Source organism: Nomascus leucogenys, chromosome 13, assembly GCF_006542625.1.
Source record: "Nomascus leucogenys isolate Asia chromosome 13, Asia_NLE_v1, whole genome shotgun sequence".
Classification (NCBI taxonomy): Eukaryota; Metazoa; Chordata; class Mammalia; order Primates; family Hylobatidae; genus Nomascus; species Nomascus leucogenys.
In genome coordinates this window covers 39255988-39270726 of record NC_044393.1, presented here as the reverse complement: position 1 = coordinate 39270726, position 14739 = coordinate 39255988, and the positions used below count along the sequence as shown (strand labels likewise).

At 35.2% G+C, this 14739-nt stretch overlaps 1 protein-coding gene across 1 annotated transcript in view; it reads right to left on the bottom strand.

Moving 5' to 3' along the window:
- Positions 1 to 3565: 3565 nt before the first annotated feature.
- The window catches only part of LOC100581783 (acyl-protein thioesterase 1-like), an 87872-nt gene continuing 76698 nt past the window's right edge, over positions 3566 to 14739 (bottom strand). Inside the window, exon 4 of the mRNA XM_030826764.1 lies at positions 3566 to 3636. Coding sequence (XP_030682624.1) covers positions 3566 to 3636 — 71 coding nt within the window. The remainder of the gene's footprint in view (positions 3637 to 14739) is intronic.

Here is a 14739-nt window from a genome sequence, read left to right as displayed (position 1 = left end):
TTTTGTTGTTGTTTGTTTGTATTTTTAGTAGAGATGGTGTTTCACCATGTTGACCTGTCTGGTCTTGAACTCATGACCTCAAGTGATCCACCTGCCTTGGCCTCCCAAAGTGTTGGAATTACAGGCATGAGCCACTGCACCCAGGCTCTATCATTGTTTAAGACTCTCATTCCATTTTGATAATAGAAAGTAATTTATAAAAATTCAGTTTCGAAAAATTGTTAAGACTTCTTTTTTGGGGTAACAGATAGTTTATCAAGGAGAATGTTTTATGAGGTATTGAGACGGGTATGTATCCTGAAGTTGTTGAGGAGTGTTCTCTATACCTCTTTTAGAAATAGTTGTTTTATACTGCTTTCAAGTTTTCTGTTTCTTTACTAATATAGTGTCCGGTTTTATTATTGTTACAGAAAGTGGAGTATTAAAATATCCTACTATAATTGTATTACTCTCTCTGTGTTTCTTCAATCCTGTCAATATTTGCTTTATATGTTTGGTGCCTTAATGTGAGACACACACACACACACACACATTTTCATAGTTCGCACACAAAGTTTTCATAGATTCCCAGTGAATAAATCTATTATTTAATATTCTTTTTTGTGTCTTTGGAGTTTTGACTTTTAAGTACATTTTGTAAAATATGACAGTTTTTGACTTAAGATGTAGCCTGTGTAATATTATTATTATTATTTTTTTAAAGTCAGAAATTTTTTTCTTTTTTTTAATTATACTTTAAGTTTTAGGGTACATGTGCACAACGTGCAGGTTAGTTACATATGTATTCATGTGCCACGTTGGTGTGCTGCACTCATTAACTCGTCATTTAACATTAGGTATATCTCCTAATGCTATCCCTCCCCCCTCCCCCCACCCCACAACAGTTCCCAGTGTGTGATGTTCCCATTCCCGTGTCCATGTGTTCTCATTGTTCAGTTCCCACCTATGAGTGAGAACATGCGGTGTTTGGTTTTTTGTCCTTGTGATAGTTTGCTGAGAATGATGGTTTCCAGCTTCATCCATGTCCCTACAAAGGACATGAACTCATCATTTTTTATGGCTGCATGGTATTCCATGGTGTATATGTGCCACATTTTCTTAATCCAGTCTATTGTTGTTGGACATTTGGGTTGGTTCCAAGTCTTTGCTATTGTGAATAGTGCCGCAATAAACATACGTGTGCATGTGTCTTTATAGCAGCATGACTTATAGTCCTTTGGGTATATACCCAGTAATGGGATGTCTGGGTCAAATGGTATTTCTAGTTCTAGATCCCTGAGGAATCGCCACACTGACTTCCACAATGGTTGAACTAGTTTACAGTCCCACCAACAGTGTAAAAGTGTTCCTTTTTCTCCACATCCTGTCCAGGAATCCTGTTGTTTCCTGACTTTTTAATGATCACCATTCTAACTGTAAGATTATTTTGACATCTTCTATCATTTGGTTAATATTTGCATGTAATGTCTACTTCTATCTTACCACTTTCAGGTTTTTTTAATCATTAGATATCAACTGACTTGTAGAAAGTTGGATCTTGTTTTTAAAAAGTTTTTTTTTTGGAAAAATCTCTTAATTGAATGTATATCTCTTAATTGGAAAGTTAATTTTATATATATTCAAATACTTTTCTGAAAGAAAGACTTATTAATGTTATTTTATTAATTGTCTTATTTGATTCTTGTATCTTTATTTCTCATTTTCTCTATGTCTTCCTTTGTGTTTTTTTGTTTTTTGTATTAATGTGCTTTCACTCTCTTATTTTTTGTCATGTATCTATAGAGACTTTTTTTGTGGTACCTTGGGGATTACATAAAACCCCTAAAAGATACAGTATGTTTTAATCTGATAAAAAATTAACTTCAGGTGCATACAGAAATTCTTCCTCATTACATCTGCTCCCAACTTTGTTATTGATGTCACTAATGATATCTTTTTTAAGTTGTATATTCATTAACAGATGTTTATAATTTCTATGCTTTTATTTTTCAGATTTTAGAGAATAATTTAAAATGTTTTCTGCATCATTATAATAATGCTGAAGAATTCTATTTCTGTGCATGTGCATATTTTTTCCTAAAAAGCTATGTGTTTTAATATAATTATGTGTTGTTTTCTTGCATCATCTTATTTTCAATGGAAAGAACTCATTTCAGCATCTTTGATATGTAGGCCATAATAGTGCCAATATGCTTTTTCAGGATTTGGTTATTTTGGAAGGCCTTTTTCTTTTTATTTGGTAGGAAATTTTTACTGATTGTATTATTCTCACTTGACAGCTACTTCTTTCAGGACTTTGACTAATTACACAATTCCCTTCTGATCTGAAAAATTTTTGTTGACAAATCTACTGGTTATCTCATAAGACTATGCTTGTAAATGACACGTTACTTTTATCTTGCAGCTCCCAAGATTCTCTTGTGATCTGTGACTTTCAAAATTGTGCTTATATATGTGTTTGTTATAAATATCTTTCTGTGTATCCTAGTTTGTTTCTTGAGCTTTTTTATTTTTACATCATGTTTTCTTACTTTTAGGATTTTTCAGTTATTATTTCTTTTTATTTTGTATCTCCACAATTTTGTTTTTTTGATATTTTAAATATTTTTGTTGTTATCCTCATTTTTCTGATTTTCTATGGTTTTCTGTATTTCTCTTTTACTCAGAGTATTATTCAATTTATTTTAAATTTTTAAAATTAATTTATATATCTTTGTTTCTGTGGTTGCTTTCTGAACATTTTATGATTTTTTCAATGGGGACGTTTCCCTAATATTTTGTATATATTATAATCATTGAGAACTGGACATTTAAAAACAGCTACCTGTCACAATCTTTATAATGTACCTTTGTCCTGGCATAGTCTAAACCCGATAGTCTTAGCTAGAGATTCTGGGAATGTCTCAAACATGTTCTTAGGATGAGTCTTGTCTGAAATTTTGCGTTTTTTTTTTGTTTTGTTAAACAAGTTTATTCATGTTTCTTCTCAATGGTCAGTCATTACTTGCTGTACCTGTTTCCTCTCTGTGGTACTGCAGTCTCTCTGCTGCTGTAACATTTACCCTTGGTCTCAGCAGACTCAAACAGTCATTCCAAAGTATACCACCATTTTATTTTTAGTAATTTATGTCATGAGAGACAGAAACTTTGTCTGGAAAGACCCGTAGAAGCCTTAAATAAGGATGTATTTGCCACAACTTTTCTTGTCTTTACAAAAAAGACTGGAGTTGGCAACCTACTTCTAAGGGCACTATGTTATACTGAGGTGAAAGAAGAGTTGTGCTGGGTAAATGTAACAGACTTTTCTTTTTTTTCTATGTGACTCTGCATTATACTCACCTGGGACACTGCACACACAAAACTCATATACAAAATTTCCACAAATGTATTTTGGTCAGTTTATTTTTTCTTTTTACATTTATATGTCTATGAAGGAATTAGGGCCTGTGGTACTTTGCTTTGCCATCTTGCTTACATAGTGTGTATAATTTTATAGGTTAGATTTGTAACATATATTCATCTGAGTCTAGCAGGTGGAGTAAGTTGTTATTTTTATTTGTTTCAGTTATGTGTTCTCATTTTGCCCAAGTTCTTTGGCCAGAGCAGGACGAAAAAGATTTTTTCCAGAAAATAATACTGAGAAGATATGGAAAATGTGGACATGACAATTTACAGCTAAGAAAAGGCCGTAAACATGTGGATGATTGCAAAGTACACAAAGGAGGTTATAAGAAACTTATCCAATTTTTGACAACTACCCAGAGCAAAATATTTCAATGTGATAAATATGTGAAAGTCTTTCATAAATTTTCAAATTCAAATAGACATAAGATAAGGCATACTAGAAAGAAACTTTCCAAATGTAAAAAATTTGGTAAGTCATTTTGCATGCTTTTACACCTAATTCAACATAAAATAATTCATACTAGATTGAATTTATACAAATGTGAAGAATGCAGCAAAGCATTTAACTGGTCCTCAATCTTTGTTAGACATAGGAGAATTCATACTGGAGAGAAATGCTTCAAATGGGAAGAACGTGGCAAAGCTTTTAGGCAGTCCTCAACCCTTACTACTCATAATCCTACAAATGTGAAGAATGTGGCAAAACTTTTAACTTGTCTTCAAACTTCATTAAACAAAAGATAATTCATACTGGAGAGAAACCTGACAAATGTGAGAAATGTGGCAAAGCTTTTAAGTGGTCTTCAAACCTTACTAGACATAAAAAAATTCATACTGAAGAGAAACCCTATGAATGTGAAGAATGTGGCAAAGCTTTTAACCAGTCTTCAAATCTTACTATGCATAAAAGAATTCAAGCTGAAGAGAAACCCTACTAATGTGAAGAATGTGGCAAATCTTCTAACCAGTTTTCAAATCTTACTAAATGTGAGATAATTCATACTGGAGAGAAATTCTACACATGAGAAGAATGTGGCAAACCCTTCAATCAGTCCTCAATTCTTACTGAACATAAGATAACTTTTACTGGAGGGAAACTTTAAAATGTGATGAATAGGGTGAAATCTTTAGTGTATTCTCAACCCTTACTAGACATAAGTAACTCATACTGGAGAGAAACTCAACAAATATGAAGAATGTAACAAAGCCTTTAACAAGTTCTCAACCCTTATTACACATAGTTCATACCAGAGAGAAATTCTACTAGTGTGAAAAATGTGGCAAAGCCTTTAACAGGTTCTCAATTCTTAACAGACATAAGATAAATTATACTGGAGAGAAACTCTACAAACCTCAAAGATGAGACAATGCTTTTGACAACACTTCAAACTGTTTTAAATATAAAAGAAATCATACTGGTGCAAAACCCTTGAAATGTGAAGAATGTGTCAAAGCCTTTAAGTGGTTGTCACATGTGATTGTAGATAAGATAATTCATACTGGGGAAAACTTCTACAAGTGTGAAAAATGTGACAAAACTTTTAACCAATGCTCACACCTTATTGCACAGGAACAATTTATTCTTGGGAAAAAATTGTATAAATATAAGGAATGTGGAAAAGCTATTGGTATCTGCTCACATCTTACTCAACTTCTGAGAGTTTATACTTAATAAAAGCATTATAAGTACAATTACTGTCAAAAAGTCTTTCAGAAAATATAAGCCTTTAAAGTGAAGAAGAGTATTCTGAAGACAAAGATTACAAATATAAAGAAGATTATAGTACATTTACTTGTATCACAGATCTTATTGTATACGTTTTGTACTAGAGAAAAACCCTGAAGCAGTTGCTCAAACCCTATTCAACATCACAGAATTTATATTGGAGAAAAAAACCATAGAAATGTAATGAATTTGAAAAAATATATATTTTTTCAAAACCTAGGGCTTAGAAAACACCAGAGAGTTTATACTAAAATATATCTTATACTAAAATACTAAAATATATATTTGATGAAAGTATTTCTAGTCGGGTGGGATGAGAGATGGAGAAAAGAAATAAGACACAGAAACAAAGTATAGAGAAACAACAGTGGGTCCAGGGAACCGGCACTTAGCACACCAAGGACCTGCACAGGCACCGGCCTCTGAGTTCCCTCAGTTTTTATTATTATTTTCATTATTTCAGCAAAAAGGAATGTAGTAGGAGAGCAGGGTGATAATAAGGAGAAGGTCAACAAAAAACATGTGAGCGAAAGAATCTATATCATAATTAAGTTCAAGGGAAGGTACTATGCCTGGATGTGCAAGTAGGCCAGATTTATGTTTCTCTCCACCCAAACATCTCAGAGGAGTAAAGAATAACAAGGCAGCATTACTGCCAACATGTCTCGCCTCCCACCACAGGGCAGCTTTTCTCCTATCTCAGAGTTGAACAAATGTACAATCGGGTTTTACACTGAGACATTCAGTTCCCAGGGGCAAGCAGGAGACAATGGCCTTCCTCCAGCTCAACTGCAAGAGGCTTTCCTCTTTTACTAATCCACCTCAGCACAGACCATTTACGGGTGTAGGGCTGGGGAACAGTCAGGTCTTTCTCATCCCACGAGGCCATATTTCAGACTATCACATGGGGAGAAACCTTGGACAATACCCCGCTTTCAAGGGCAGAGGTCCCTGTGGCTTTCCACAGTGCATTGTGCCCCTGGTTTATTGAGACTAGAGAATGGCAATGACTTTTACCAAGTATACTGCTTGTAAACATTTTGTTAACAAGGCACGTCCTGCACAGCCCTAGATCCCTTAAACCTTGATTTTATACAACACATGTTTTTGTGAGTGCCAAGTTGGGTCAAAGTGGCTGGGGCAAACTACAAATTAAAAACATCTCAGCAAAGCAATTGTTTAAAGTACGGGTCTTTTTCAAAATGGAGTCTCTTATGTCTTCCCTTTCTACATAGACACAGTGACAGTCTGATCTCTCTTTTCCCTACATTTCATACAGAAAATATGAAAAAATATTTAATCCAAAATTAAGTCAATGTAAACATCAGAGAATTCACAGTAGAAATAACTAAGGCACTTCAGACATTACACTGTATCACAGTGTTCAGTATAGAAAACAATCCAAAACTAAAGTTGTTAGGTAAGTTATTTGTATATAACTTTAAAAGGAATATGAGATTGTTTGGAGAGTTATAATTATATTCAAAGTATACTTTATTCCTTGAAAAAATAACAGAAGTTTTGAAAAGTGAATAATGATGTAATTGAACTTGTTTCTATTGTATTCATGGGAAAGCATGTAACCAATTGTTGCTACATCAGAGATATAATTTTTTAATTAGATTGCTTATTTATAACCTTGAGAAGAGTAAGGACATTAAAATATAAGAAAATGGAAAATCTAATGGAGAAATGCATATGTGTTTAACTTATAATACTGAGTGATGCATGAGTTAGGTGTTCAAAGTAATTTCTGCATTATCATAATAGAAAACCATTTTTAATTATATTTAAAATTAATTTAATTAAATTTAGTGGTATATTATTTTACTAATTGTACTTTTATGTAATAAAATGCAGTACATTTAAAAAATTTTAGTGTTCATGTGAATTTTGTTTTTTACAACATTTTTAACATGTGAAGACAATTGTGCATTCAATAAATTGTTATTTTGTCACTAACTTTAATCTGTCCCATCTTACTCATGGGTGTAGGTAAAAGATGGTAACAATACACTGTTTGGTAACATACTGGACTAACATCTCGGGTGATCTCTTTTGCCGGTGGCTTTAAATTGCAAATACATTAAAGAATCTTGTTCCTGTAGGTTAAATTTTTATTCTTTTTTAAAATTTAAATTTATTTTTCTTAATTTTTGCGGGTACATAGTATGTGTATATGTTTATGCCAGGTATGGTGTATTTTGATACAGGCCTACAATGTATGATAATCACATCAAAGTAGATGAGGTATCCATCACCTCTAGCATTTATCCTTTGTATTACAGACAGTCCAATTCTACACTTTTATTTAAAAATGTATAATCAATGTTATTGGCTATATGGTAATTTTTATGGTCACAAATATTCAATAAATGTTATATATGAGTATATATAAAATCTATACATATCTGAGTCCTAAATATTTTAAAAAATTTGTTATGTATTTTTTTTAAACATATGACCTCTCTGCCCTGCAAACAAATATGGACTTTTAGTTTTGATTTACCTGGAGTTAAAAATACACATATATTAGTCTAAAGATAAATCTTAGGTGTAAGGAAATTATGAAGTAAGTGTGTTTGGGTGAGTATGAGTTTGTGAAAATAGGTACTATTTTCATAAGAAGAGAACAATATTGAAAAAATCATTTAATAAAGTGACTAATTTAGTAGGAAACTAAAAACCAAAAATGAAAACAAATCTATACTCTCTGCTTTGTATTTAATTCAGTACTGTAAAGTCTTATGGCTTATGCTTCAGAATCTCCCTATGCATATTCTCTGTTTTTACTTGCCTGGTACTCATGCTAGACCCATAATTTTCTTGTTTCTTGTATTGTTTTTTGTGTTATAGTTTATGAAGGATTCATTATGTGAGCTCATCAGTGATTATAAAATATGATTTTTTATGAAATTTAGGACGTGCAAAATTTTTAGATATAATTCCAGAATTAGTGTATGAAGTTTATTTATTGAGCCAATTTGTTTGGGTAAGTACTAGGGAGGCTTCATAAGTCATGAGGACGTTTTTATATATAAATATATCGAACAAACATGATAGTGCTTGCTGTGTAACAGATTCTCCAAGATAAATCCGTAAATATTCCTGCTGGAGTGTCTGTAACCTCAAGTCAGAGATGGAAAATATCAATGGTGAAGCAATGACATTGATTCTTCATGTGAAGAGGACCTTTTTTTCCAGGCTGTAAAGCTGACTCTCGCTGAATTTAAAAAGAAATTATTTTCTTTCATTTCCTAGTTATCTTCAGTTTTGCTTGTCTTTTTATGAGTATTCCAACTATTTATGCCTCAAAGCCCCTTTTCTTCTTCTTCTGTGTTATGGCTACAGTTTTCTCACTTGTCTTTATGCCACATCATTTCACATGGTACTTCCTAGGTTTTAATGGGAAAGTTGGTATTTTTAATGTACTGAAAAGTTTATTTTAACGTGAGAGTTTGCTTATCAATATAACTTTCAGAACATTTGAGATAAGGCATACATTGTCCAAAGGTAAGAAGATTAAATCAACACTGTTTTTCTGTTTGTAAAAAGAATATATTATTAGATTCTTACACAAAGTGTTTGCAAATATAAAATTTTCTAGGAAATATATTTTAGAAATTAAATTTTTTAAGAGAGTTAATAGTAAGTAAAGAATTCTATTTTTTGTTTGGTTTTTCAGACGGAGTCTTGCTCTGTCACCCAGGCTGGAGTGCGGTGGCTGGATCTCGGCTCATTGCAACCCCTGCCTCCCAAGTTCAAATGATTCTCCCTCCCTTAGTCTCCCATGTAGCTGGAATTACGGGCATGTGCCACCATGCTTGGCTAATTTGCACATATATATATATATATATATAATATATATATAAAATTATATTTTAAGTTCTTTAATTCTTAAATAATTTGCATATTTTTAGTAGAGACAGGGTTTCACCATGTTGGCTAGGGCTGGTCTCAAACTCCTGACCTCAGGTGATCTGCCCACCTCAGCCTCTCAAATTGCTGGGATTACAGGCATGAGCCACTGAGCCTGGCCAAGAATTTTAAATGTAATTTTTTATGATATACTTATAGCACAACTTACATTTCCATGCAGAATCTTCTATTTTTAAGTTTTAATATTAAAGATTGCAAAATAATAAAACGACCTCTGTGGATTTGAAATTTAAAATAATATTTTTTTCCATATTGATATTACAATTTTTAAGATTTCTTTCTCTTTTGCATATTTTTGCTTGGTAATTTTCTAGGGGAAACTTCTGGAGATCATGTCAGCTTTTGGATCAAAAGATTTTCTTTGATTTTTGCATGCAAGCTTGTTTACTGTGTTCACAGAGTTGCCAGTCATGGGACCATAGGCAACACCTACCCTTTTAGTGTCTTTCATACTATTACCATCAGCACCAGAAACTCCAGGTGCCTCAACCTTAAAGTAAAAGCCCTAAAGTACATTGGCTCTTCCTATGCACGTGTTGGGTCCAGAACATGTAGTGAAATATCAGAGTTTCTATGGTTATGACTGACAAATGTCCAAAACAGCACAAAAACTATATATTTTTGATACTATTCAGTCAAGTTTATGACAAATATATAGACAACATTTGAAACATTATTAACCTTCTATAATGTTTAAAAAATCTATTTTTTAACTTGACAGATAAAACGTATATTCTGTAAAACATTTTGAAGTATATATACATGGTCAAATGCTTAGTTCTATGTAATTAATGCTTTAACTCACATAGTTAACATTTTTGTGGTGAGACCACATGAGATTGTCTTAGCATTTAAAAAAAATACAAATATACCAAAGTAGTCATCATGATGTACAAAAAAATCTCAAATGTAATCCTCCTATGCAACTATAATTATTTATTCTTTTTTTTTTTTTTTTGAGACGGAGTCTCGCTCTGTCGCCCAGGCTGGAGTGCAGTGGCGTGATCTCGGCTTACTGCAAGCTCTGCCTCCCGGGTTCACGCCATTCTCCAGCCTCAGCCTCTCTGAGTAGCTGGGACTACAGGCGCCCGCCACCACGCCCGGCTAATTTTTTTGTATTTTTAGTAGAGACGGGGTTTCACTGTGGTCTCGATCTCCTGACCTCGTGATCCGCCCGCCTCAGCCTCCCAAAGTGCTGGGATTACAAGCGTGAGCCACCGCGCCCGGCCATAATTATTTATTCTTTAACAGACTTTTTTTAACCCCCCCTTCTAAATACTTTGTCATCTGGTGGTCACCATTTTACTCTCTACTTCAATGAGATTAAGTGTTTTAGAGTCCACGTGTAAGTGAAATCATGAGATAGTAGTCTTTCTGTGACTGGCTTATTTCAACTAATTTCAACTAATAAATCCTCTAAGTTAATACATGTGATCAAAAATAATAGAATTTTCTTTTTTAAAGATGAGTAGTATTTCATTGTGTATATAAATCATGTCGTCTTCATTTCCTCATTAGATGTTGAAGAGTTGATTCTATATTTTGGCTATTGTGAAGAATGCTGCAAACAACATAGAAGTGCAAATGTTTCTTCATTCTGATTTAATTTGTTTTGGATACATATCCAATAGTGTAATTGCTGTATTATTTGGTAGTTTGATGTTAAATTTTTAAGAATGTTTTCTTTTTTAAATAATGGGTGTCCTCATTTACATTCAGAGCAACAATGTGCAAGAATTCCCTTTTCTTCACATCTTTATTCTTTTATTCTTCTTTATAATAAGAGTCATCCTAACAGGAGTAAGTAAATATTGCATAGTATTTTGGCTTGCCTTTCCCTGACAATAATTGACATTTTTTTTTCTGAGATGGAGTCTTGCTCTGTTGCCCAGGCTGGAGTGCAATGGTGTGATGTCAGCTCACTGCAACCTCCACCTCCAGGGTTCAAGTGATTCTCCCACCTCAGCCTCCCAAGAAGCTGAGATTAAAGGTGCATGCCACAACACCCAGCTAATTTTTGTATTTTTAGTGGAGACGGTGTTTCACCATGTTGGTCAGTTTGGCCTCAAACTCCTGACCTCAAATGATCTGCCCGCCTCACCCTCCCAAAGTGCTAGGATCATAGGTATAAGCCACTGCGCCTGGCTGAGAATTTTTAAATATATCTGTTGGTCATAACTTTTCTCAAAAAATATATTTTAAGCCTTTTGCTCATTTTAATAGTTATTTTCCTTTTGTTGTATAGTCATTTGAGTTTTTAATGTATTTTTGACATTAACCCCTTGTCACATGTACGATTTGCAAATATTTTGTCCAATATTTTAGTTGTTTCCTCCTGTTGACTGTATCAGATTACATGCAGCAGGTTTTTAATTTGAAACAATCTGACTCATCTATTTTTTCCTGTTATCTGGAATTTTTAAAAATTTAAAAGTCATTGCCCAGACCATTGTTATGGTGCTTTCACTCTCCTATATTTTTTTTAATAGATTCAGAGTTTCAGGCCTACATTTAAGTATAATTTATTTTGAGTTGTGAGATGAGGGTCTCATTTTATTTCTCTGCATGTGGATATGAAGTTTTCTCAACACCATTTATTGAAGATGTTGTCCTTTTCCTAAGAAATTTTCACCTTTACTTAAAATCAGTTAGCTGTAAATGCATGGATGTATTTCTGGTCTCGTTTTTTCTGCTCCATTGTTCAGTGTGTCTGTTTTTATTCAAGTACCATACTGTTCTGGTTACCATAGCTTTTTAGTATATTTCAAAGTCAGGGTGATACCTTCAACATATTTTTTGTTTTGTTTTATTTTATTTTTTTTTTGTTCTTGTTTTTTGCTTGATTGGTTTGGCTATTTATGGTCTTTTGTGGTACCATACAAATTTTAGCTATATTTTATAAAACTTTTATTAAGTATATCACTGGTACTTTATTAGAGGTTGCATTATATCTGCAGATCATTTTCTGTTAAATTTTTGACTTCAGTATTTGCCATACCAAAGTTTATACTTAAAGAAAGATGTCATGAATTTCAAGTTAATATACTGATGCTTGTATTCTTCCTAGAAGGGCACTTATGTGTTGCAATCAAGGTGTAACATTTGTGGCCTTTTTTTTATGCTGCTGAGTTTGAGTGAAATAGGAAGGCCGGTAGTAAAGCAGAGTCAACCATGACATTTCTAGTTTCTATGGACACAGAATCTGAATTCTAGTATTATGTTAACTAGAAATAATGACAGTATTTCAAAATGAGGGAAAGAAATTGATACTTTAGGGCATCATAGGGGTGGAGCCAAGATGGCCAAAGAGGAACAGCTCTGGTCTACAGCTCCCAGCCTGACCAACACAGAAGACAGGTGAATTCTGCATTTCCATTTGAGGTACCAGGTTCATCTCACTAGGGAGTGCCAAACAGTGGGTGCAGGACAGTCGGTGCAGCACACTGTGTGTGAGCCGAAGCAGGGCGAGGCATTGTCTCACTTGGGAAGCTCAAGTTGTTGGGGAGTTCCCTTTCCTAGTCAAAGAAAGGGGTAACAGATGGCACCTGGAAAATTGGGTCAGTGCCACCGTAATACTGCGCTTTTCCAACAGGCCTGGAAAATGGCACACCAGGAGATTGTGTCCTGCACCTGGCTCAGAGGGTCCTATGCCCACAGACTCTTGCTGATTGCTTGCACAGCAGTCTGAGATCAAACTGCAAGGCAGCAGCGAGGCTGGGGGAGGGGTGCCCGCCATTGCCCAGGCTTGCTTAGGTAAACAAAGCAGCCAGGAAGCTCGAACTTGGTGGAGCCCACCACAGCTCAAGGAGGCCTGCCTGCCTCTGTAGGCTCTACCTCTGGGGGCAGGGCACAGACAAACAAAAATTCAGCAGGAACCTCTGCAGACTTAAATGTCCCTGTCTGACTGACAGCTTTGAAGAGAGTAGTGGTTCTCCCAGCATGCAGCTGGATATCTGAGAATGGACAGACTGCCTCCTAAAGTGGGTCCCTGACCCCCGAGCAGCCTAACTGGGAGGCATCCCCCAGTAGGGACACACTGACACCTCACTCGGCCAGGTACTCCTCTGAGACAAAACTTCCAGAGGAACTATCAGACAGCTGAATTTGTGGTCTCACGAAAATCCACTGTTCTGCAGCCACCGCTGCTGACACCCAGCCAAACAGGGTCTGGAGTGGACCTCTAGCAAACCCCAACAGACCTGCAGCTGAGGGTCCTGTCTGGTAGAAGGAAAACTAACAAACAGAAAGGACATCCACACCAAAAACCCATCTGTACATCATCATCATCAAAGACCAAAAGCAGATAAAACCACAAAGATGGGGAAAAAACAGAGCAGAAAAACTGGAAACTCCAAAAAGCAGAGCACCTCTCCTCCTCCAAAGGAACGCAGTTCCTCACCAGCAATGGAACAAAGCTGGACCGAGAATGACTTTGATGAGTTGACAGAAGAAGTCTTCAGATGATCAAACTGCTCCGAGCTATGAGAGGAAATTCAAAACAATAGCAGAGAGGTTAAAAACTTTGAAAAAAAATTAGATGAATGGATAGCTAGAATAACCAATGGAGAGAAGGGCTTAAAGGAGCTGATGGAGCTGAAAGCCAAGTATCAAGAACTATGCAAAGATTGCAGAAGTCTCAGCAGCTGATGCGATCAATTGGAAGAAAGGGTATCAGTGATGGAAGATGAAATGAATGAAATGAAGTGAGAAGGGAGTTTTAGAGAAAAAAGAATAAAAAGAAATGAACAAAGCCTCCAAGAAATTGGGGACTATGTGAAAAGACCAAACCTACATCTGATTGGTGCACCAGAAAATGACGGGGATAATGGAACCAAGTTGGAAAACACTCTGCAAGATATTATCCAGGAGAACTTCCCCAATCTAGCAAGGCAGGCCAACATTCAGATTCAGGAAATACAGAGAACATCACAGAGATATTCCTCGAGAAGAGCAAGTCCAAGACACATAATTCTGAGATTCACCAAAGTTGAAATGAAGGAGAAAATGTTAAGGGCAGCCAGAGAGAAGGTCGGGTTACCCACAAAGGGAAGCCCATCAGACTAACAGCTGATCTCTCAGCAGAAACTCTATAAGACAGAAGAGAGTGGGGGCCGATATTCAACATTCTTAAAGAAAAGAATTTCCAACCCAGAATTTCATATCCAGCCAAACTAAGCTTCATAAATGAAGGAGAAATAAAATACTTTACAGACAAGCAAATGCTGAGAGATTTTGTCACCACCAGGCCTGCCCTAAAAGAGCTCCTGAAGGAAGCACTAAACATGGAAAGGAGCAACTGGTACCAGCCACTGCAAAAACATGCCAAATTGTAAAGATCATTGAGGCTAGGAAGAAACTGCAACTAACGAGCAAAATAACCAACTAACATCATAATGACAGGATCAAATTCACACATAACAATATTAACTTTAAAGGTAAATGGGCTAAATGCTCCAATTAAAAGACACAGACTGGCAAACTGGATAAGGAGTCAGGACCCATCAGTGTGCTGTATTCAGGAAACCCATCTCACGTGCAGAGACACACATAGACTCAGAATAAAGGGATGGAGGAAGATCTATCAAGCAAATGGAAAACAAAAAAAGGCAGGGGTTGCAATCCTAGTCTCTGATAAAATAGACTTTAAACCAACAAAAATCAAAAGAGAC